This window comes from Protomyctophum bolini (genome assembly GCF_963924005.1).
Source record: "Protomyctophum bolini genome assembly, chromosome: 12".
NCBI lineage: Eukaryota > Metazoa > Chordata > Actinopteri > Myctophiformes > Myctophidae > Protomyctophum > Protomyctophum bolini.
Window position 1 is genome coordinate 43,126,718 of NC_137873.1, and position 25,772 is coordinate 43,152,489.

General features: G+C 44.5%; 1 protein-coding gene across 1 annotated transcript in view; it reads right to left on the reverse strand.

Annotated features, from left to right (window-relative positions):
* LOC308325367 (vasoactive intestinal polypeptide receptor 1-like) overlaps positions 1–25,772 on the reverse strand; it is a gene marked incomplete at both ends in the record, with an annotated part of 48,505 nt that overhangs the window by 18,558 nt on the left and 4,175 nt on the right. The window contains 5 exons of the mRNA XM_080777851.1: positions 2,034–2,166; positions 4,829–4,926; positions 7,218–7,321; positions 13,951–14,058; positions 25,252–25,440. Coding sequence (XP_080633977.1) covers positions 2,034–2,166; positions 4,829–4,926; positions 7,218–7,321; positions 13,951–14,058; positions 25,252–25,440 — 632 coding nt within the window. The remainder of the gene's footprint in view (positions 1–2,033; positions 2,167–4,828; positions 4,927–7,217; positions 7,322–13,950; positions 14,059–25,251; positions 25,441–25,772) is intronic.

Genomic DNA, 25,772 nt, shown 5'->3' on the forward strand with positions numbered 1-25,772 from the left:
GACTGGCTGCCTGTCAGTGTTGGTATAGTGATGGACTGGCTGCCTGTCAGTGTTGGTAGGGATGGACTGGCTGCCTGTCAGTGTTGGTATAGTGATGGACTGGCTGCTTGTCAGTGTTGGTAGTGATGGACTGGCTGCCTGTCAGTGTTGGTAGGGATGGACTGACTGGCTGTCAGTGTTGGTAGTGATGGACTGGCTGCCTGTCAGTGTTGGTAGTGATGGACTGGCTGCCTGTCAGTGTTGGTATAGTGATGGACTGGCTGCTTGTCAGTGTTGGTAGGGATGGACTGGCTGCCTGTCAGTGTTGGTATAGTGATGGACTGGCTGCCTGTCAGTGTTGGTAGGGATGGACTGGCTGCCTGTCAGTGTTGGTATAGTGATGGACTGGCTGCCTGTCAGTGTTGGTATAGTGATGGACTGGCTGCCTGTCAGTGTTGGTATAGTGATGGACTGGCTGCTTGTCAGTGTTGGTAGGGATGGACTGGCTGCTTGTCAGTGTTGGTATAGTGATGGACTGGCTGCCTGTCAGTGTTGGTATAGTGATGGACTGGCTGCCTGTCAGTGTTGGTATAGTGATGGACTGGCTGCCTGTCAGTGTTGGTAGTGATGGACTGGCTGCCTGTCAGTGTTGCTATAGTGATGGACTGGCTGCCTGTCAGTGTTGGTATAGTGATGGACTGGCTGCCTGTCAGTGTTGCTATAGTGATGGACTGGCTGCTTGTCAGTGTTGGTAGGGATGGACTGGCTGCTTGTCAGTGTTGGTAGGGATGGACTGGCTGCCTGTCAGTGTTGGTAGGGATGGACTGGCTGCCTGTCAGTGTTGGTAGGGATGGACTGGCTGCCTGTCAGTGTTGGTAGGGATGGACTGGCTGCCTGTCAGTGTTGGTAGGGATGGACTGGCTGCCTGTCAGTGGTTGGTATAGTGATGGACTGGCTGCCTGTCAGTGTTGCTATAGTGATGGACTGGCTGCTTGTCAGTGTTGGTAGGGATGGACTGGCTGCTTGTCAGTGTTGGTAGGGATGGACTGGCTGCCTGTCAGTGTTGGTAGGGATGGACTGGCTGCCTGTCAGTGTTGGTAGGGATGGACTGGCTGCCTGTCAGTGTTGGTAGGGATGGACTGGCTGCCTGTCAGTGTTGGTAGGGATGGACTGGCTGCCTGTCAGTGTTGGTAGGGATGGACTGGCTGCCTGTCAGTGTTGGTAGGGATGGACTGGCTGCCTGTCAGTGTTGGTAGGGATGGACTGGCTGCCTGTCACTCTGGGATCTACTGGTTGTTACCCCACTGTAGATCAAGCTGCTGCATCATGCTAAGGAAAAATCACACCCGTGTGAACTGAGTGGTGCAACTCCCCCCCTCCTCTCCTCTCTCTCTCTCTCATTAGCAGGCAACAGTGCAGCACTAATACTATCTCTCTCTCTCTCTCTGTTTCTGGCAAACAGCGCCCCTACTGGTACTAATAGTCATAATTATACTGGTGCTCATGGCCACATAGGTACATAGGTGAACACGGACATTGCTGTTCCTTGGAGTGGTTGCACCACTCATAAAGGAGTATAGGCTCCTGCCCTGTTACATTGGCCACGGGGGTGGGGGGGGGGGCATGGGGGGGCCACGGGGCTCTGCCAGGCATACTTAACTTTACTTTGAAGTGACACCAAAGGTGTGCGGCAGCTTTGATGTTGGGTTCAATTGAGAAAGTGAGAAAGCCCTGTCACCCTGGGTGTGGGCGCTTATAAGTCGATTTGGTACATGGTAGTTCAGATATATATATATTTAAAATCTGTTATCCTCCACGGGAGCCACAGGTTAGTTTAAACCGGCCACGCTTGTGTTGGACTGTTGCACCTCTGACCAACGTCATGACCGTCATGGGGTTGCTAGTATAGGATAGTTATGGTTTATCTCCAGGGAGCAGTCCTGAGAGCACGCTGCAAGCTAAATGGCAGTCTGCCCCGTTACATTTTAAACTAGAAAAGTGTGATCCCAGCTATAGGAGCCAATACAGAGTAACGGTACGTCCATCTCACCCACCGTGGACATGGAGCAGTGGTCCAGCGTCTCGTCGGCGAACAGAACCGTGTCTTTGATGAACACGGCGCTGGCTCTCAGCACGAAGGAGGAGAACAGGTTGATGTGGATGTAGTTCCTGGTGCAGTGGAACTTCCTGCAATGAGAACACGTTAATGTGGATGTATAGTTCCTGGTGCAGTGGAACTTCCTGCAATGAGAACACGTTAATGTGGATGTGTAGTTCCTGGTGCAGTGGAACTTCCTGCAATGAGAACACATTGATGTGGATGTATATAGTTCCTGGTGCAGTATGGAACTTTCTGCCAGGAGCAGAAGGGGACAAGGCAGATGTATAACGTAACACAGCATACACAGTTACTGTGTTACACACACAGTGGATTTAGCTTTATACCTTTTAATAAACCACAGTAAATATGCACGGACGCATGCACGTAGATATACAATACAAGCTCACAATGGTCACGATGAGGCGCATCACAGTAGCTATACTGTAGTGTAGGGCATGGGTAATATCTTTCTAACATTCCATAATGATGAAATAATGATACAATGCCTAAACTTGTTGAATTGCATCTTTGAGTTGAGTCTTTGATAACAGAAGAAACTGTACAGGTGCCTGGCCATTGTAGCCAAGCTGTATTAATTAGACAATAAGTTGAAAATCATGCAATTGTGTCGAAAGTAAAGATTTAATGTACAGTAGAGGTGGTACAAAGGCAAAGGTCTTGTCATCACATTCAGAACATTAGTGGTGGAGCCCATGCAGTACAGACCTACATGCAGTACAGACCCCATGCAGTACAGACCTACATGCAGTACAGACCCCATGCAGTACAGACCTACATGCAGTACAGACCCCATGCAGTACAGACCTACATGCAGTACAGACCCCATGCAGTACAGACCTACATGCAGTACAGACCCCATGCAGTACAGACCTACATGCAGTACAGACCCCATGCAGTACAGACCTACATGCAGTACAGACCCCATGCAGTACAGACCTACATGCAGTACAGACCCCATGCAGTACAGACCTACATGCAGTACAGACCCCATGCAGTACAGACCTACATGCAGTACAGACCCCATGCAGTACAGACCTACATGCAGTACAGACCCCATGCAGTACAGACCTACATGCAGTACAGACCCCATGCAGTACAGACCTACATGCAGTACAGACCCCATGCAGTACAGACCTACATGCAGTACAGACCCCATGCAGTACAGACCTACATGCAGTACAGACCCCATGCAGTACAGACCTACATGCAGTACAGACCCCATGCAGTACAGACCTACATGCAGTACAGACCCCATGCAGTACAGACCTACATGCAGTACAGACCCCATGCAGTACAGACCCCATGCAGTACAGACAGACCCCATGCAGTACAGACAGACCCCATGCAGTACAGACAGACCCCATGCAGTACAGACCCCATGCAGTACAGACCCCATGCAGTACAGACCCCATGCAGTACAGACCCCATGCAGTACAGACCCCATGCAGTACAGACAGACCCCATGCAGTACAGACCCCATGCAGTACAGACAGACCCCATGCAGTACAGACCCCATGCAGTACAGACAGACCCCATGCAGTACAGACCCCATGCAGTACAGACAGACCCCATGCAGTACAGACCCCATGCAGTACAGACAGACCCCATGCAGTACAGACAGACCCCATGCAGTACAGACAGACCCCATGCAGTACAGACCCCATGCAGTACAGACAGACCCCATGCAGTACAGACAGACCCCATGCAGTACAGACAGACCCCATGCAGTACAGACAGACCCCATGCAGTACAGACAGACCCCATGCAGTACAGACAGACCCCATGCAGTACAGACAGACCCCATGCAGTACAGACCCCATGCAGTACAGACAGACCCCATGCAGTACAGACCCCATGCAGTACAGACAGACCCCATGCAGTACAGACAGACCCCATGCAGTACAGACAGACCCCATGCAGTACAGACCCCATGCAGTACAGACCCCATGCAGTACAGACCCCATGCAGTACAGACAGACCCCATGCAGTACAGACCGACCCCATGCAGTACAGACAGACCCCATGCAGTACAGACAGACCCCATGCAGTACAGACAGACCCCATGCAGTACAGACCCCATGCAGTACAGACCCCATGCAGTACAGACCCCATGCAGTACAGACCCCATGCAGTACAGACCCCATGCAGTACAGACAGACCCCATGCAGTACAGACCCCATGCAGTACAGACAGACCCCATGCAGTACAGACAGACCCCATGCAGTACAGACAGACCCCATGCAGTACAGACCCCATGCAGTACAGACAGACCCCATGCAGTACAGACCCCATGCAGTACAGACAGACCCCATGCAGTACAGACCCCATGCAGTACAGACAGACCCCATGCAGTACAGACCCCATGCAGTACAGACAGACCCCATGCAGTACAGACCCCATGCAGTACAGACAGACCCCATGCAGTACAGACCCCATGCAGTACAGACCAACATGCAGTACAGCTATCTCACTATACCATTGTACCAAACACTCTTTTATGCCTGTCATTTATTAAAAGACTCAAAAGAGACACGAAAATGTTCAATTTCAATTCAGTCCGACAAAGATAAGAAAATTGGTGGCTTGTTATATCTCTGTCTGAGTACAATAACTGGCCCCGGGGCCTTATATCTCTGTCTGAGTACAATAACTGGCCCCGGGGCCTTATATGGCTGCCTGGCAGACAGATAGATAGAGAGAGAGAGAGAGAGAGCACATTACGATTACCTGAATGCTGTAAACACCACAATGGCTGTTATGAGGGAGATGAGAGAGGTGGCGTAGCCCACGGTGTAGACCTGTCTAAATGTAGATAGGTACATCGTCTGGGAGGGAAGGAAGGACACACAAAAGAGGTGAGCGGAACACAGAGGGGCACAGAGCACAAAGGAAGGAACCCGGGGTGAGGGAGGGGAGAGATCTGTCAAAAGACCAGGGACGTGCAGAGCATGTTGGAGAGACAAAAAATAAATCCTAAAAGGGCACTTTTGGCACACAGAAAAGCTGCTCTACAAGTGCACAACGTGTCACGCTCATGCGACGTACACGTTTTTGAGAGTTTATAGATCAGCTATTTCCGGGGCTCGACTCTTTAGCTATAGGCTATACCGAAGGTGCGGTGTAGGGCCGATTCATACTCCTATTTTACCGCTGTTTCGGCGCTGTAGTGCCGAAATTATTTCGGCTCGTCAGAAATTTTCAGTAGCACCGAAGAGCCGACTTTAGGACGGTACCCGGCCGCCCCCCCCGAACCTCAAATGACGTCACATTGTAGGCTCTACAGCGCCGAACCGACTTTTATTCGGCTCTAAAATAGGAGTATGAATCGGCCCGTAGGCTACGACATGGATTTCTACACAGAGCGAGGACACATTCGTTCAAACCAAAACGCTGCGTTTGTTCCAAGTTCAGGAGAGTTCTGAAAAAGGTTGCTGCCTTTTGGGTATATTATGGCATGGAAAGGAAAGGGGCGCATTTGTATTTCTTTCACCATAGTAAATGCTGTTTGTTTGTTTTACAGGCGGGTAAAAGGGCAGGGGCTGAAGCCCCCTTTTGATGTCTGTGTGCTCGTGCCTGCAAAAGACAGATAGTCGGCAAGCATATATAACGCTTGTGTACATTTGTTAATTCTAGACGATCAATAATCAAGCCCTGCTTTGGAATGGTAATTTTCAGCAAACATACGTAGTATAGGCTATACCATGTTCAGCACATTAATCAGTCAGGCCTGGGATAACTGTCTTTTACAACACATGCTACAGCAAAGACTGGCTCAATTAGTCATAATAGAATTTGTTGTTGAAAGCCAACAAGACCAGGTGCTGTGCAGATATAGGAGAGGATGGAGGGCAAAGAGAAAGAAAGGAAAGTAGGAGAGAGAGAGGGGATGAACAGGAACCATACATAACGATTTACTGTACTGTGGCATTATGACTGTATACTGTATAGCAATGACAGATTATAGGACTGAGTTGTGCGTGGGAGGCGAAAAATAGCCGACCATGGCTGTGGCATAAGCTTTATATAATATAGCTCCATCTCAATGAATTAGAATATTGTGTAAAAGATCATTTTCTTCCGTAATATAATTCAAAAAGTGAAACTTTCATATATTCTCAATTCATTGAGCACAAAGTGAAGTATTTAAAACCCTTTTTATTTTTATTTTTTAAATCCTGATGATTATGGCATACAGCTCTTTTTTTTAAACGATAAATGTCAACCATCTGAAAAGTATGTTAACAACTCAACTCAAGCCAAGGAACGACAGGTTACGCTTTAAGCACTTTTCAAAACTTTCTTTCTTTTCTTTTTTTTAAACAATAGAAACGCTGGCCACTGGTCTGCGTTTCTATTAGTAGTGTATACTGGCGTGGATATACTTTTCAGATGGTCTCGTAAAAATATTCTAATTTGAGATCGGATTATTTTATTTCCATTAGCTGTACGCCATATAGTCGTCAAGATTAAAACAAAAGAAGGTTTTAAATACTTTACACTTTATGCACAATGAATTGAGAATATATGAAAGTTTCACTTTTTGAATTATATTAGGGGGGGGGGATTTACTTTTACACAATATTCTAATTCGTTGAGATGGAGATGTATAGGTCTGCTATTTCCAGCATATACAGTATGTGCAGCACCATTGTATGAAGGAGAATAATGCAAGTGGCTTTTAATTTATTCACCTGTTTCGGCCATAGAATAATACAAGGATAGAGACTAGTGATGCACCGAATATTCGGCCGCAGAAAATATTCGGCAGAAAATGGCTAAAAATGCCGAATAGTGTATGCAATTAATGCATTCAAAAGAGCTCAATAAATGTTTTATGGACCCATAATAGTGATTAATATTTAAGTTAAGTTTTGCCATAACCATTTATTTTGCCATAAATCAGGTAGCTTTAAGTATACAGCCGTGCAATGGTAGGAAAAAAAGATGTATAATATTAATCATATTCGGATATTCGGTATTCGGTTTTCGGCCAACTGTTTCCTATATTCGGTATTCGGTTTCGGCCAAGAATTTCCCTTTCGGTGCATCCCTAATAGAGACTGAACCGGAGCGATAGTACAGGAAGAAACGGGTCAATAAAAAGCAGTACCGGTACCTCAGATTCTGGCCCGCTGCTGTCATCGATGAAAGTGCAGGCCTCTTCATAGGATGGAGACGGCTCCGTCCATCCGTCCACAGTACAGTTCCTCACCACGTACCCTAGAGATATATATGTGGGGAAAAGTGCGTACATGGTTTACTTAACAACCCATTCTGACCTGAGATCAGATTCTAAAAATGTCTTCTTCTACATCGTGACAGTTTTCTGAAAAAGCTGTGTTTCTATGTCAGTCTTTCTTCGATTAAAAAAAAAATAGCAGACCTACAAGCTCATAGCGCGCCACTCGGTGGCGCGCTATGAGCTTGTAGATCTGCTATTTTTCAATAGCTAAAGCATAACATGATGCTATAACACCAAAAGGCGTTCCGCCCCAAAATGGGTTAAGTAAAAGTATCAATACTGCAATGTAGAATTACTCTGTTACAAGTAAAAGTCCGGAATTCACAATGTACTTGAGTAAAAGTACAAAAGTATTGCCATCAAAATGTACTTATAAGTACCAAAAGTAAAAGTACTAATTGTGCTTGAATGTCCCATTTCACGCTTTTAAATGTATAAACATCTTTCGAAAATAGCTGATCTGTACAAGCTCTCACAATTTTCGAAAGGCCGAAATGTACATAGGGATAAAGTGGTTAATGTAGCCTATATATGTTTTGTAATGATAATCAAAATCTACAAAGTCACTATAGTAACTAAAGTGTTCAATGTGGAACATCATATTTTCAGATGGGGGTCCGCGGCCAAATACAGATAATTCTGTGGGTCCTTGACATGACAAAGGCTGAGCACCAACTGACATAGAAACATAGGTTTTAACAGGCTGAGCACCACTGACATAGAAACATAGGTTTTAACAGGCTGAGCACCACTGACATAGAAACATAGGTTTTAACAGGTTGAGCACCACTGACATAGAAACATAGGTTTTAACAGGTTGAGCACCACTGACATAGAAACATAGGTTTTAACAGGTTGAGCACCACTGACATAGAAACATAGGTTTTAACAGGTTGAGCACCACTGACATAGAAACATAGGTTTTAACAGGTTGAGCACCACTGACATAGAGACATAGGTTTTAACAGGTTGAGCACCACTGACATAGAAACATGGGTTTTAACAGGTTGAGCACCAACTGACATAGAAACATAGGTTTTAACAGGTTGAGCACCACTGACATAGAAACATAGGTTTTAACAGGTTGAGCACCACTGACATAGAAACATAGGTTTTAACAGGTTGAGCACCACTGACATAGAAACATAGGTTTTAACAGGTTGAGCACCACTGACATAGAAACATAGGTTTTAACAGGTTGAGCACCACTGACATAGAAACATAGGTTTTAACAGGTTGAGCACCACTGACATAGAAACATGAGGTTTTTCAAAAAACTGTCGTGATTTAGAAGCCATTCATTCTTTTAAAATTGGCATCGTGTCTATATAGGTTAAGTACAGTACAGTACAGTACAGTACAGTACAGTACAGTACAGTACAGTACAGTACAGTACAGTACAGTAAATGTACCTTTCTAATACCACTGGTAGAATGTGGGGGTGGACAAATACCAAAGCTGCTTAGACTCGGTTACATTCGGCCTCAATATATCAGATTCTGTGCGTTCCAGAATCTTCTCTGCCAGGGGGGATAAAAAGAAGAAAAAAAAGACCTGTCTCCTGCACCTCCGCCCTGTCTATCATTAACCCATTCTGACCTGAGATCAGATTCATACGAGGTTTCCACTGGACACACACACTGGTCTGATGAACCCATTCTGACCCGAGATCAGATTCTAAAAATGTCAGTCGTTCTTCGATTTTTCAAAAAATAGTAGATCTACAAGCTCATAGCGCGCCACTCGGTGGCGCGCTATGAGCTTGTAGATCTGCTATTTTTCAATAGCTAAAGCATAACATGATGCCAACACCAAAACGGGTTCCCGTTCAGAATGGGTTAAATGAAAGGGCGGCTCATGTTCTCATATATATACATTGATATGCAAATGTCTTCTTCAAGTTAACTGGAGCGAATTAATGACTGCAGGTGAATAGAATGCAATGAATGTTCCCTCTTTCATTTCTCACTTCTTGAATCCTACTATATGAATATGGCCCGAGCCCATGATGTGCTGTTCCGTTATACCTTTACATGTGCAGTAGCTCTATTCTAATATCAAAGGAAGGTTTTGTTGGTGGTGTATTATTGTATATAACATTCAATTCAGTCTGAGTCAATGCTTTAGGTGAGTCCCATTGAGATGGTTATTGCATTTATGTGTTTTACAATAGTAGCAAAAGGGCAAAAGTCAGAGATTACAGCAAAAACTCAACACAAATTACACTACTGTACAACCTCAAGTAAAACAACTTTTTGTTTGCTTGTTGGTCGGTTGGTTTGTCTGTCCTCCCGCCCGACTTACAACGTGGTCTAGTAGTACACACCATAGCTCTCCATGTTCCTTTCTCATACACCAGGAGTTGTTATATTTTGTATATTGTGCAGATACTCAGTGCTGCGTAACGACAACAATTTAGCCCCCATTTTCCCCATTCTCTCCCTTCTGTCTGCCTCTGTTCTGTGCGTTCGGCCATTAAATATTCGTCACTCTGTCCATGCATTTTCCAATTTCACATTGACATTTATCCATTTGGAAGGTGTGTGTTCGTTCGTGCGTGCGTGTGCGCGTGCGTGCGCAGAGGTCTACCAGCTGCCTGCATCTGTTGAAGGTTAATTAACTGTAGTCTGCTCTAATCAAACTCTAATCATAATGCCCTTCAGAGTCAAGGAAAAAATAACTTATTATAAAAATTCGTAATAACAAGTCAATTCAACTTTATTTCATGAATACAGACAAAATGTGTCTGAGACTGGAGAAGCAACACATGCAGCTGCTCCCATGCAGGTGCATGGACTGCTTGATGCAATTAAGCAATTCGCATAATAATATGCTCAGTAAAAATGGTCATAATTACACATGACCCTGATGCTCATATACGTTAGTGCAACATATGTAAGGACTGTGAGACAAGACATTTTTCAGATGGGCGATAACACCCCCCCCCCCCCCCCCTCTCTCTCTCTCTCTCCCCCCCCCCTCTCTTTCTTTCTCTCTCTCTCTACGGCAGAGTTTCCCAACCACTGGTACTTGAGTAAATGTAGGCTACATTTAAGCAATATCACACGAGAGGGGGTGGCCTATAGCCACCGAGTCTGCTGCGCTCTGAGAGGAAAGCACGGCTGTGAACTGTTTGTTTTGATTAGCCGTTCCATAATCGTGGTTTAAGCACGGCTAGAAAGCTGTTTCAACCAATCGGATTAGTTCCTCAAACGACCTGTTGTATAATTGAGATTTCATAGCTTCAGCGTGTGTGTGTGTGTGTGTGTGTGTGTGTGTGTGTGTGTGTGTGTGTGTGTGTGTGTGTGTGTGTGTGTGTGTGTGTGTGTGTGTGTGTGTGTGTGTGTGTGTGTGTGTGTGTGTGTGTGTGTGTGTGTGTGTGTGTGTGTGTGTGTGTGTGTGTGTGTGTGTGTGTGTGTGTGTGTGTGTGTGTCGCTGCTAGGAGCATCAAACTGCCCCCGCGACAACCTGGGCAGCAGCAAAGCACTCGGTCTGGGATTAGGTCTGATCATTTCCTCTCCTCGCCCAGCTGGGCCTCATGCTGAAAGGTGGATTTATTCAGGTCTGTTTTAAAAGATGCAAGTGATTTGCATCTTTTTGAGGGAGGTGGTCAGAGCATCCCACGCTTGGATGGCGCTGCTGCAGAAGGAGGGTTTATACCCATATTTGTTTTGAAAATGGGTGGTACCAGATCCGAAAAAATCCCAAACTGAAACAAAGTAGTATAGGCTTTGATGTAAATGGGTCTAGTAGTACTGTAGTAGTAGCGGCCTTCAGTCTCGAGAGACCTTATGGCACAAGCACACTTGGATTGGATCAGGTGGTGCTGAGGGAACAGTACTTTGTGTGTCTGAGCAGCCCACCACGTGAGTGACAGTCTCTTTGGCAGTGATGGCAGATCAGATGTAGATTTAATGAATTCTTCAAACATAGCAAATACATTGGGTAGAGAAGCTTCCTGCTGCTACTAATACGTTTGGTGATCCACAGGGGATCCACAGCTATTCTGATGCTTTCTCCCATGAGTATAAGTAACAGAGGAAGAGGTACTGACAACTCAGTGGAGCCAGATTAAAATACATAATTTTATTTTAGTATCTCCCAGAGGCCGGCCGGCCGGGCCGATCAGTGTCCTCTTTTCTGGGGTTCAGCGAACCGACCTGGCAGAGATCTGTGCTCCGAGCCCATCTGTATAACATTTATCTAATTTTAACTACGTTCTACGTGAAGTGATGTGAATGCCTTCGTAGCCTCTCATAAATATAGCCATAAATATATATGTCACGGGGCAACCCGTGCCCTATAGACACTAGAAGACTCCACAATGTGAAACTGAACATTACAAACGCACACTGCACAGCTGCTTCCATTAATTGACTGTCATCAAGCTCCTTGGAGGTGTGGCTATGTGTAGCATCTTATACTACTTATCTGTGTTGCCTATAATGCTATCATAATTGTTTTGTGTTTGATGTGATGCCTTGGAAAACAGTCAGACTCTAAATATGTAATTGTATATAGTTGGTCTAACTCATGGGTCATGGTTTACCTTGTTTGAGTAGATTGGTCCAATGTGGGTGGGTCTCACCTGGTATATAAGGGAGGCTTGTGGAAATGTTTGCGAGGGAATCCTGAGTGGAAAATGTTCAGTTTTGCTTGAGACTAACAAAGGAGACAACTCCAGGGGAGAGCTGCATGGCAGGGCCAGGAAGGCATAGCCTGTTTTCAGTTTCTTAAGTTCTTGGTTTGTGGTTTTTCCTTAGTTGAGTTGTCAAGTGTTCATGTCTTACTTTCTGTTATTTGAAAGTGTATTGTAAGTCTTTATTCGGGAAGTATTATTTTTGCCTGCGCAGTCAAATCCAGCATGGGTCGTTCACTCTGTGTTTTGAGGTAAATAAAATACCAGAAAAGATCTACATTCTTGGCCTGTCGATTCTTGGAGCCTTGGCCGTTCGGGCAACTTTACAATATAGTTTTACAAATTGTTCGACGTCAAGTGCATGGCAGAGTCCGCAGAACTCTGCACGCACACACGCACCACAACAACGGTATTGTTGTGGTGCGTGTGTGCGTGCGTGCAGAGTACAATGGTGAATGATATAGATATTGTAATTTGTAATATAGTTGCTGTATAAGTTATGTTTCTGATCCTTTGTGTGCGTATAGCCCTAAACTCTGTTAACCCATTCTGAACGGGAACCCATTTTGGTGTTAGCATCATGTTATGCTTTAGCCATTGAAAAATAGCAGATCTACAAACGACTGACATTTTTAGAATCTGATCTCAGGTCAGAATGGGTTCATCAGACCAGTGTGTGTCCAGTGGAAACCTCGTATGAATCTGATCTCAGGTCAGAATGGGTTAAACAATCCCCCTTACATTCTCATCCACATGTTTGTCCAGCGGCTGTGGCGTTTGTGACAGGCGATGAGAAGGAACAGCTGTTCCGTGCTGTGAATATGTGACCCTGATCATCTCACACAGTTCTCTGTGGCCGTCACATCACAGCTGTCGGATCAAACACTTGACCATGCAGTCACATTTCCCCCGGGGTCGACCGACCGACCCGAGCACTATCGCAGCCAAAGTATATTTCTAATTAAATCATCCTACGCCTTTCTTTTTGATTGTGCACGCAAAGCGAACAAGCATATACAGCCGCACGCATGAATGAGAACACTACCTCAGAGACAAACATGGGCTTATTAATATACGGCAAAGAAGTCTCCAGGATGAGGAAAAACAAACATCAAAAAAATGTTTCAGTAATATGTTTACTCTTTTTCTCCCAAAGGATGCACGTCGACTCATTTCATTACTCAGTGATGTTTAATTAATACCAAGAACTTAAATGAGAACATTAATGGTTCCCTGATTTCAAGCCTGAAGAGGCAAAATGGGAATTAGCTGTGAAGGCCTCGTAGTATAACATTAAAAGCAGCAAATCGGGGGCACGGTGGCACAGTTGGTAGTGCTGTCGCCTCACAGCTAGAAGGTCCTGGGTTTGATTCCCGCTCGGGAGTGTGTGGAGTTTGCATGTTCTCCCCGTGTCCCCTAGGGTATAGGTACCCAAAAAACATGCCTCCCCCTGGCCAGCCGGGGCGCCTGATGGAGGGGAAAGGAACTGGTTGGAATAACGTGTTCCTTCCACGCGCTACGTCCAACCAGGGAAACCCGCCCCTGTCAGGTGTAAAGGAGCAACTTGGACACTCGGGCATGAAGGAAGCATGAGTTCAAGTCCGTTGCTCTCCCCTTGTCCCCCATATATGGGGACTAGGTTGGTCTCCCCTTGTCCCCCATATATGGGGACTAGGTTGGTCTCCCCTTGTCCCCCATATATGGGGACTAGGTTGGTGGAGGGTGTGTAGAGCCCAGGATCACATTAGATGATTGACACAGGGGTGAAAAATGGGATAAAAAAAATATACCGGTATTTAAAAAGCAGCAAATCGGCTTAGTGTCTATTTTTGTCCTACACGTATGTTGTCCATTGACAATGAAAGGACAAGTTTCCGTCATAGTGTCTGAGCAAATAGGCATAGTGTCTATTTTACGTCATTTTTTTAACTCCATTTGGAGTTTCCAAGAATTGAGACGCAAACAAACCTTGATTGCTGTAGAAATGCTGGAATATTTCCGAGCAGGATGCGTTCACCACCTGGCCGATGTCTGCTCTCGGCCAACATCGGATCTGATCCCACTCGGTTCGGCAGCCTAGAACAAAGACACAGGTGGTTTCTGTCAACATCGGATCTGATCCCACTCGGTTCGGCAGCCTAGAACAAAGACACAGGTGGTTTCTGTCTGCTCTCGGCCAACATCGGATCTGATCCCACTCGGTTCGGCAGCCTAGAACAAAGACACAGGTGGTTTCTGTCTGCTCTCGGCCAACATCGGATCTGATCCCACTCGGTTCGGCAGCCTAGAACAAAGACACAGGTGGTTTCTGTCTGCTCTCGGCCAACATCGGATCTGATCCCACTCGGTTCGGCAGCCTAGAACAAAGACACAGGTGGTTTCTGTCTGCTCTCGGCCAACATCGGATCTGATCCCACTTGGTTCGGCAGCCTAGAACAAAGACACAGGTGGTTTCTGCTCTCGGCCAACATCGGATCTGATCCCACTCAGTTCGGCAGCCTAGAACAAAGAAACAACATCGGATCTGGTCCCACTCGGTTCGGCAGCCTAGAACAAAGAAACAACATCGGATCTGGTCCCACTCGGTTCGGCAGCCTAGAACAAAGACACAGGTGGTTTCTGTCTGCTCTCGGCCAACATCGGATCTGATCCCACTCGGTTCGGCAGCCTAGAACAAAGACACAGGTGCTTTCTGTCAGTCAGTGAGTCATCCACTCCGTCTTTGATGCCATATTCAAACTGCCAATGAACTGCCACACACACACACACACACACACACACACACCCACACACACACACACACACACACACACACCCACACACACACACACACACTCACACACACACACACACACACACACACACGTACCTTCACTCTCTTCTCGCACTATTATCCTCGAATTGCACCTTTTCTAAACTACTTTTGTATTTATGGAACATAATACCTACTGTGCTACTACAGGGAAAACAAGCATTGCACGTGTTTTTGTTTTTTAACTCGTTTTCTCTTTCTTTCACTCTTTACTGCATCTCTTTGTTTGCTGTGATTGCTGTTTGATGTCATGTTATCTATGTTTTGCTGCATTGTCTGAAGGAAGCCAAACAAAAGTATGAGATAATGGTTAAAGTGGTTAAAATCTGAAAATGGCACAGACTCTTTCCCCGGTGTTAACGGGTTAAACGTCCTCACTATAGATCAACGTAAGCATAGAATGTGTTACTTTGTCTGCAGAGCTGTCACAAACAGCTGGAACGGAGATACGTCTCCATTCCAGCTGTTGGCGACAGCATGCATGCATATAGCAGCAAACATAAAGACAAATGGAGATGGATCATCATCGTCTATAATTCTCCGCGGTGCTGATTATATTACCAGGCCTCCGTCAGGGGTCAGAGGTGGAGCTAACCTGTAGTGTATATCTGTAGCGTATTAAACAGACTGTTCATTTTGTCTCAACCATAGCGGATTAGAATGAATCGACTGATATGATGATCCCCAGTAGGTTACTTATATAATATCACTCAAATGCAATCGAGCCAGCTAGCAGGTTCACCTGGAGCTGAGTGGCTTCCATTAGGAACCGCGGAGACCGCAGGGCTCCAGACTAAGGGGGTCCCAATAATACGTTCCGGCGGGGACTATAGCATATCTATTTGGGTGGGACTTAAATTAATCTCAGCCGGGACGGTTTCAGGACTAGAGGCAGCATATGAGACAAGCAGCGCTGCATAAACGTTGCAGCGGCATCTGCAACGCTTCGTTACTGCAGAGAGAAACCTGCAAAACAGGCGCAGCAGTCGATCTGTACCCTCGTATAGCAGCGTTATTTGCTGCGTTATTTGAAGAGGGGAAAAAAATATTAATAATAATAATAATAATAATAAATCATAATAAAACGAGGGAGAAGAACAGGCAGAGACTTTGATTGATTGATTGATTGAAATATTTATTAACAGTTTGTAGAATTACAGTACATTTCAAGCACACACTCAATACAAAGACCATTCACAGACCATTCACACAGGCTCAGCGCTCCCTGCAGCACACAAGGAGATCTGTACCCAATCCCTTTTCCACATAAAAAAAACGTTCGTATGACAACAGCCAAAAGTTAATATATGTAAGGGAACTGTCGCAAATTAATAATGTACATGTAACAACAACAACAACAGGCTGTGGACGGTGGATGATGCGTCGTGCTGTTGGTCAGATATCACACACCGAACACCGTGGGTGTTACCCTAACACCCCACAATATCAACTTGGACGCGCAAAGTGAGAAACACAATGTGTGTCTGATTTTCTGACGCACAGACGCACGTCAGTGAAGAACTAAGATGAAACCATCTTAGTTCATCTCTGGGTCTGATTACCATCCGGCCCACTCTACCTCTGAGCCACCGCCGCCCACGTGTCTCGCCTAAACACAGGATCTGACACGAATTCTGACCTGGTGGTCAAGCTTCAATTATCCCCTGAGCAAGCAGGCAGGCTCTATTAGCTCAATGGTAAAAAAAAATCTCAGCATGTGCACAAGAAACCGGGTTCAAATCCGGGGTAGAAGAGGACCGTTACATATATAGTGCAGCGTTTAATTAAAAAATAAAATCAGCTTTCAACCTTTTACAGTCGGTGAACTTTGTGGAAGGGATGACGACTAGCACATTCTAGCCATTCTGTAAAAGCTTTCACTTTCACAGCAGGAGATGATACATTTGATTTATAACATAAACATAGCATCTCAAAGTGCTACAATGCAGAAATATAAAAAAGGAAAATAATGCCTTCACGGTGTCTCTCCTCCGACTGAGATAAGTGTATAATTGCACTCATGTCTGAACTACAATTACATTATTCTTCAAAGAACTTCATTCATGTTGTCAAACAGTAGGTGTCCTTCCTTCCCAGACACCAGGGGTCTACAATCTCAATGGAAGTGCACGGAGACCCTTACATGTCCAACACCTGCAGATGTGTTATCTTGTATTACACAAACACTGTATTTACTCTACCATACAGATTGGTTTTATAATTGCTTTAAACACTGTGACAGATTGCACTCTGCCCGCTGTTAATGTGCTGTGAATGTGATTTAAGGGCTTCGATGAATTAACTTCAGTCATGTGACGTCAATGGGCCTCAATGTCTATTGAGGAGGGAGTCAAATTTCATAGCAAACTGATGTGGGACCAGAAGTGATAACAGACAATAGACTTCAAGTACATAAAAAAAAGTTTTGCCCTTGCCCTGACATGAATTTAAAATAGTCTTTGCAAGGATGTCACTTTGCCAAATTTTCAATTTTTATGCCCGCCTCTGTTTTCTTTCTTGTGTCTACCCATCCGTACACTGACATTTTCATTGGCCTGTGGCAAAAGAGAGCATTTTGGTATGTTGAAAATATGTTGAGGGCCTGGCTAATGAGCTGGAAATTATACTTATACTTAATTGTGTCACTCAAAGACCAAGTGCCATGATTTTTGTACGTCTTCTGTTTTTCACGTGTCTCTAAGGCATTCTCTAGTCTAGCCCACTTGATGTGATTAACCCATTCTGAACGGGAACCCATTTTGGTGTCAGCATCATGTTATGCTTTAGCTATTGAAAAATAGCAGATCTACAAGCTCATAGCGCGCCACCGAGTGGCGCGCTATGAGCTTGTAGGTCTGCTATTTTTGAAAAATCGAAGAACGACTGACATTTTTAGAATCTGATCTCAGGTCAGAATGGGTTATAATCAGACCAGTGTGTGTCCAGTGGAAACCTCGTATGAATCTGATCTCAGGTCAGAATGGGTTAAAATGCACAAGTATATCTTGCTTCTGTATTTTTGCTTTCCCATTATAATAAGCTCTCAGTAACAGACTGGACGCCCTGCGTATCAGACTCCCATCGCATTGACTTAACCAGATAAACCACAGCATATACTTATACTGGGAAAACCTTTGCAGAAAATAGCAGATCGACAAGCTCACACCGCGTTTCAGCAAAGATATACGTATAAAACACAAAAGTAACTAGTATTGAGCCCTGAGGCATGCATACAACATAAATGATGGAGTTTAAGTGTTAGGTATTCCTCACATTCCTCAAAAGAATCATGCCCCTCCTGATGTGATTAATGCACTTCAACAATCAGGACAGAGAATTTGGAACTTCATGAGAATTTCATTTATGTCAGCCACTGTAAAAAGTATTGTATTAATTCTTTCAGCTAATGTTTTAAACCCAATTTGTGCCCAAGATGTATCCAGAATTCCAGACGTCCTCATGGGAATTATCCCATGGTGTACCCAAGACGTCTGTACACGTCTTAGAAAAATATTTATTTATTTGTTTTCGCCGCCCACTAACATTGGTGAGAGGGGGTGGGTATGCAAGTGGGTGGTGACATGTCGAGGGAATAGACAGGGTTTTTTACACTGTCTGGGATATACTGTTTTTGGATAAGAGGAACAGACGTTCTCAATTATCATCATCAAGGATGATAATGTGGCACAATTAAAGGACTTTCATATTTTGGATTTCCTGGGGACACCAAAACTATGACATGTTTATCATGCATTAGTCTGTCTGGCACATGGTTCATTCATATACAGTATTATTTGTGTCTGGATTCATTATGATTGTTTTACAAACAAAAAGAAGCGTACAGTTGGGCAGCAATGAGTGCAACAAACATACTTAGTAGAGAGCAATAGTTTTTGTTTCTTTCTTTCTTTCTTTGGCACATTCATGTTTTATAGTAATGTGTCCAAACCTCTCTTTGAATTAAATTAACAAATATAATGTATCACATACTCAGATGGGGTCTCCCTTGGGTGTACACAGTGAAATATATATCATGCTGCCTGGTGTTTCCTTGAAGCCATCCACTTTAGTTTGGTGACATTCATCTCTGACAGTGACAATGACTTATGGCTGCAATCTGTCTAGTGGAATTATCCAATCTCTCTGCCTGCCTTAATTCATTTTGTACAAAGCCACCGTATCAAATGCATTATGAAAGCCCTCTGCCGTGTAATCGCCCCTCCAGTGTAACATGCGCTGGAATAATAGTCGAGGGATGTGGGATTATTGAAGGCAGGATATTGCATCTCTCGTTCTGGATTAATCAATTTATTGGCGTCGGTCTTTTCCAGGTTGACACACTGTCACGAGTGGCTGTTGCTCCAGGGGGGGGTCGCTTTATTTGTGGCTCAGAGATTTGCCCTGGTTTGTGCTATTTGCCTGTTGTCTCAGGAGGAGACAACAGCAACCCATCTCCCAGGGGTCCATGCAGTGCATTGTGAAACGGGGATATAGGTTCTCGGCTGATCTCTATAGTCTAGATCGTCCCAGACGAGCCCTCCATCGTCGCTTCCAGTCATCCCCGGTTCTCCATACATCTGACCAGTTTGTTGGTACTTTGCGCCCCTGCATCGTTCTTGAGTACATCCACGTATGTTAGTATGGGACGTCCTCGTGATCGATGCCCGTGTGTTGGTTGGTTTCACAGCATTGATGTCTTTGGCAGTGTCCTGCTATAGTCTCATTCTCCTGGCTGCTATTTTCTGGTTCACCGCCTCACCCTTGGTATTCCCTCTTGTTGGTAACATGCATGTACACTCTTGCACTCTTGGTTGTTTTGGCTGATGCCTCGGTATAGTTGTCTGGCTTTGAAAGGTCTCCAGCTGTTAGATGTTAGAGAGAGAGACCATATTTCAGGCTGCTTGTTGTTCATTAGCGCCAGGTTGCAAAACTCTAGGATGAGGTCATCGAGGTGAGCTCACAGTTCTATGAGACCTCTGGGAGTACGTTTGCCCTCTCTCTCACTGTGGATTTCGCCCTGGCAAGCTCACCGGTTGTGACGGGACCATCGTCGATGTCTAGGTTCTGGAGGATACACAGACAATAAACCACTCCGGTTGGGAGTGGTTTATTGTCGGTACGGTATATCCTCCAGAATATACTTGAGTTGAAGCGATTTTGTTAAAGGGACACTTCACCCTTTTTGCAAAAAAATATATGTTAATGACATTTAGAAGCTTTAGAACACTTTCCTGGGGGTATTTATGTATGTAATATGTGGTTTAGATATTTTTGATTGTAGCAGTGAGCCTGTTGTCTCTGATGTCATGGACACTGGGCTCACTTCCTTCCTGGACTACATGTTGTCTCAGTAAGACAGCTCTCCCCCCTATCCACAAGGAGGAGCAGTGCGCCAAAAAATTATGGGAATTGTAGTCCAGGAAGGTAGTGAGATTTTTTTGCAAAAAGGGTGAAGTGTCCCTTTAAGGTGTCCGTTTGTTATGCTATAAGACTTAATGTCTTTGAGTCTTAAAGGAGTCACGGTGGGAATGTGAATGAACACTTTTGAGGAACCCCAGCGCATGTACTGTACGTACAACAATGGAAACAAGCCCCCGTGCATGGGGATTTCTTTGTTATCCTTTTAGCATAACCTTTGGCTGTACTTCAATCAATCAATTCCACATAACTGTGATGTCTGTCCAGCATCCAGAATCCTGTTAATGACCTATAGTAGGGCTACCTATCTGAAATGTGCATTCATTTCTTGTCTCCTTCCACTACTACGCTATTATGATAAAGCACACGCACACGATTAACAATTAACAGTCGAGTCAACGCAGTCATAATTCATAGTCTCCACTCCAGACTCGACCACTTACAATTCCTTCCATCTGTCTTGACTGCCACAGTGTGTTCTCTTCCCATCCATTAGACCATTATTCACAAATGCAGCTGGAGCTAAGGAATATACAGCCACAGGGGATCAACTCATTTAACATTAACAGTGATTTGGGGGGAATTCCTTTTGGAGATTAATGTGCAGTGGCTGCTTTTAGAGCATTGCTGCTGCAGGGTGAACTGGATGATGATGATGATGATGGTTTATTATAAATGAAGCAACAGAAACGTCCTCACAGCCACAGGGTGAGTTGAGGTGATACAGTATATGTTCTACTGTCTATATAGGCTCTACAAATAGCCCACAAAGACATATAGGAAATGGACAAGACTGTACGTGACCAGCTGTTTTGCAACAAAGAACTAAACACTATAGGTCCAACTCTGCATGACTGCATCATTACATAACATACAGACACAGCCGGTATAGCCGCATTTATGGACTATAGGGAAAGAAGTCGGCAGAAGTTCTGCTGCATGGCAGAGATGTCAACAGATGTCATCACCTGCGTAATAATGAGCAGCAGATCTGACTTTTGCGCCAAGATGTCACTGTGCCACGCAGCTCGTACGTCTTGTTGTCGCCTTCGCAGTGCAGGTCAAAGTCATCGAGGGAAATTAAAATGGAATGAGTCTGTGAATGTTAAAGTTCATCACTCTTACGCTGAGATAGAGGAGCTGCGTTAGCCCATTTTGGGTGGAAACCCCTTTTGGTGTTTTAAACATTGTTATAATGTAGCTATTGAAAAATAGCAGATATACAAGCTCATAGAGCTACGAGCTACGAGGTTGTAGGTCTGCTATTTTTCAAAAATCGTGAAAATATTTATTTCAGAAAACTGGAGGGTTTCGAAGATTTTTTTTTTTAATTTCGAGGTCAGGCCTAAATGGGTTAGTTTGGAAGTCAGGAGGGAGAGATTGCAGGGGCACGTTGAGGCGACGCGGGGATGAGCAATGGTGGTGACACGGCCCATTAAGATGACAAATAGCAGGCTCCATGTGGGACACGACATAACAATATTAGCACCTAATAGAATGGAAAGGGTGCGAAGGGGAAGTAGACGTCTTGACAGGTGACACCTGTTCTTCCTCTTCCTTGCCCTGACACATTTTTAATCATTATGATTATGCCACTCACCCAGCATGTGTAGAAATGTGGGTGTTGTGCTATTGTGCTTATTTTTTTTTATTCAACCTATGAAGATAAAATTAAACATTTTCTTCCTGAAATTAAAAAAAATATATACAAAAAGTAAATAACTATACCGTCATTCATGTCTTCATTATTTCGTATTTTCTTGCCCTCAGCTTGTATTGAATGCAGCTGCAAGGTTTTTTTCTCAAATGTAACCTGCAGGTGGGCGGTAGCACAATAGGATAAAAAGAGGTTTAGCAGCTCCAAATCCTAAGCAGGAGTGCTTCAAAAGTGTTAAAATGATGTCCACAGAGCGGCAGGTGAGCTGTTTGGGAAAACACAGCAGCAAGACCACCTCCACGGCTGGACATACAGTATCCTAGGAGAATTTACCATATACTACAGGCAGCGGGACACAATTTGTTCACTGTATAATGTTGTCTTTTTCTTTCAACCAATGTCTCTGTCAAGAACAAAAAAATCAAGATGTTGAGATTGAAAAAAAAGTCCCTTATAACAAAGGGCTTGTTTTACAGGCTGACCTGACCTTAATTAAGGCCATTTTAAATGAGACAAACAAATGTGACTGAGGTTTGGGTTTACTGGACGAGGGGTGAAAATGAGTGTAGGGTGTCTAGTCCATTCTGACCGGGAACCCATTTTGGTGTTAGCATTATGTTATGCTTTAGCTATTGAAAAATAGCAGATCTACAAGCTCATAGCGCGCCACCGAGTGGCGCGCTACGAGCTTGTAGGTCTGCTATTTTTGAAAAATCGAAGAGCGACTGACATTTTTAGAATCTGATCTCAGGTCAGAATGGGTTCATCAGACCAGTGTGTGTCCAGTGGAAACCTCGTACGAATCTGATCTCAGGTCAGAATGGGCTAGTCATAATAAGAACAGGAATAGACAGAGGGCAGGAAATGGAGTCAGCATGACCCGAAGGGAGATGCTTATGGTCAGTGGAGTGTAAGTTTGCTATGGTAGCTGTCAAAATTGCCTAAATTCAATTATTCATACAGAAGGCTTTTTGCCATTCATGTAAGCTCAAGAGCCTACTGAAAGTGTTCGGGACTCTTTGAGGGGGCGGGAATTGGGCCAGAAAAAACACAGACTATATATACCAAATTTAAATTCGTATTTAGAAAACGTTTCAGATATATAAAAACATTTCTGAGATGATGGAATGATGATGGTCATGGAAGGGGAACCTTATTCTAAAATGTGTCATAATGACCTCAGTCATGCGAGTGTTAAGTAGAAAATGTGAGTACTTTTACCACCAACGTTTGGTGGTGCACTGACTGACGGGGACATGCTGTGCCTTTGTCCTTCCCCACTGAATCTGCTCTGAGCTCAGAGTCACTCAGCACACCTGGATTTAACCAAGATTGCTTTTTGTTTATATAGCTGACTGAATCCGTCACTCAGCACAATGTACACCAAACTGTTCGCAGCGCAGCGCGCGCACACACACACACACACACACACACGTACACACACGTACACACACACACACTATTCCAACCATAGTGGGTTACTGGCCTGGGTTCATTTCAAGCCAAAATTAAAGATGGGCTTTGTCAGTAAAAACTCAAGTAGATCTATAGCTAAAAAGTGCACCCAACGCCATGAGTGGGAAATTGTAGTTTCTATACTCCCTAATTATAGTATTGTACTCCCTATAGTAGCATAGTATTGTATGTATAGCGTTGTACTCCCTAGTAGAATAGTATTGTATGTATAGTGTTGTACTCCCTAGTAGCATAGTATTGTATGTATGGTGTTGTACTCCCTAGTAGCATAGTAGTGTATGTATAGTATTGTATGTATAGTATTGTACTCCCTAGTAACATAGTATTGTATGTTCCCTATATAGAAAATAGCAAATGCAACAAAACATATTGGCCGAGATCATGTCATGGAGATAATGCAAAATCTTCTTAGAAGTCCCCACATAGAATATTTGAAGCTTGTTATCTGACCCAGTCTTTACAGTTTATCTTTCTGCTGGTTTGCAGTGTTGGGGAAAGTACTCTCATTTCTAAAAAAAAAATCAAATCAATGGCCAAAATGTATAGGGTTGAAGTGGTTAATGTATGTATTGTAGTAATAATCAAAATCTACAAAGTAACTAGTAACTATAAAGTTTTCAAATACTTGTAGTGGAGTAAAAGTACTAATTAGTACAGAAGTACTTGAAGGCCTACTTTGCACCATGCACGGCTGGTTTGGCACGTCGGAGACAGACAATTACATTTTCAATTCAAAGTGCTTTATTGGCATGACAAAACATATACATTGCCAAAGCAAAAAGTCCGAGACGGACACATTGAGGCTTCCACATGCAGCGCCTCGGCCATTACTGACTGGAGCAGAGAAGAAGAGACACAGAACGCCTCATCACTTAATACTAATATCAAAGGTGCTTTGTGTGGTTATAAATAGATCCATCATCCATTTCATTTCCCCCCCCCCCCCCGCATTGTCGCAATCAGCAATCAACACAATATCAAACGGCAATCAGTACTCAGCCCATTGCTGTTGCTATTGTGATTGGATGTGGTAATGGAGTCAAAGTGGTACGACGTTAGTTACCAAAGTGAAACTTGTTCTCCGCATTTCACCCACCTCTTGGAGCAGCCGTGGCACGCTCTGGGATCATTTGATTAGTTGATTTGACCCCCCAATCCAACCCGTTGACGCTGAGTGTCAAGGCATTGGCATTTCAAAACGTATTTATTTAAAGACCTTTTAAGCGTCGTACGAAGCCAACTCTTGTTGTGACAAATCATGACAACAAACACAATATTTTGTACCAAACAAATAATTACAAAGAAGAATAACAACAAAAAAAGTGTTGTAACCTGCCGTTTTTTTTCTTCTACTTTCTAATTCTTGTTTGGCCCGAAAAATTGTGTTTCTTGGTCACGACAAGAGTTGCTTTGTCCGCGGCGTAAATGTCTTTAAATACTTTCTGAAAAGTCTATGAGGAAAATGAAAGGGGATTTCTTTTACGGGTCTCTCGAGGGGGGCGGACTGCGACGCTCTATAGCCGATCTACATTGACAGGTTGTGAGCTTGTAGATCAGCTATTTAAAAAAAGGTTTTTCAGGATTGTGAGGACTGAGGGTGCAGCATGGAGAGAAGCTGAACAGAGCAGAGATGAGGAGGATCATGGATGTATGTGCGGTGTGTATCACTGAGGGACCAGTGCAGAGCTGAGAGAGAGAGGATGATCATGGATGTGTGGTGTGTGTCACTGAGGGACCAGTGCAGAGCTGAGAGAGAGGAGGATCATGGATGTGTGGTGTGTATCACTGAGGGACCAGTGCAGAGCTGAGAGAGAGGAGGATCATGGATGTGTGGTGTGTGTCACTGAGGGACCAGTGCAGAGCTGAGAGAGAGAGGATGATCATGGATATGTGTGGTGTGTGTCACTGAGGGACCAGTGCAGAGCAGAGATGAGGAGGATCATGGATGTGCGGTGTGTGTCACTGAGGGACCAGTGCAGAGCAGAGATGAGGAGGATCATGGATGTGCGGTGTGTATCACTGAGGGACCAGTGCAGAGCAGAGATGAGGAGGATCATGGATGTGTGGTGTGTATCACTGAGGGACCAGTGCAGAGCTGAGAGATGAGGAGGATCATGGATGTGCGGTGTGTATCACTGAGGGACCAGTGCAGAGCTGAGAGAGAGGATGATCATGGATGTGCGGTGTGTGTCACTGAGGGACCAGTGCAGAGCTGAGATGAGGAGGATCATGGATGTGCGGTGTGTGTCACTGAGGGACCAGTGCAGAGCAGAGATGAGGAGGATCATGGATGTGCGGTGTGTATCACTGAGGGACCAGTGCAGAGCTGAGAGAGAGGATGATCATGGATGTGCGGTGTGTGTCACTGAGGGACCAGTGCAGAGCAGAGATGAGGAGGATCATGGATGTGCGGTGTGTGTCACTGAG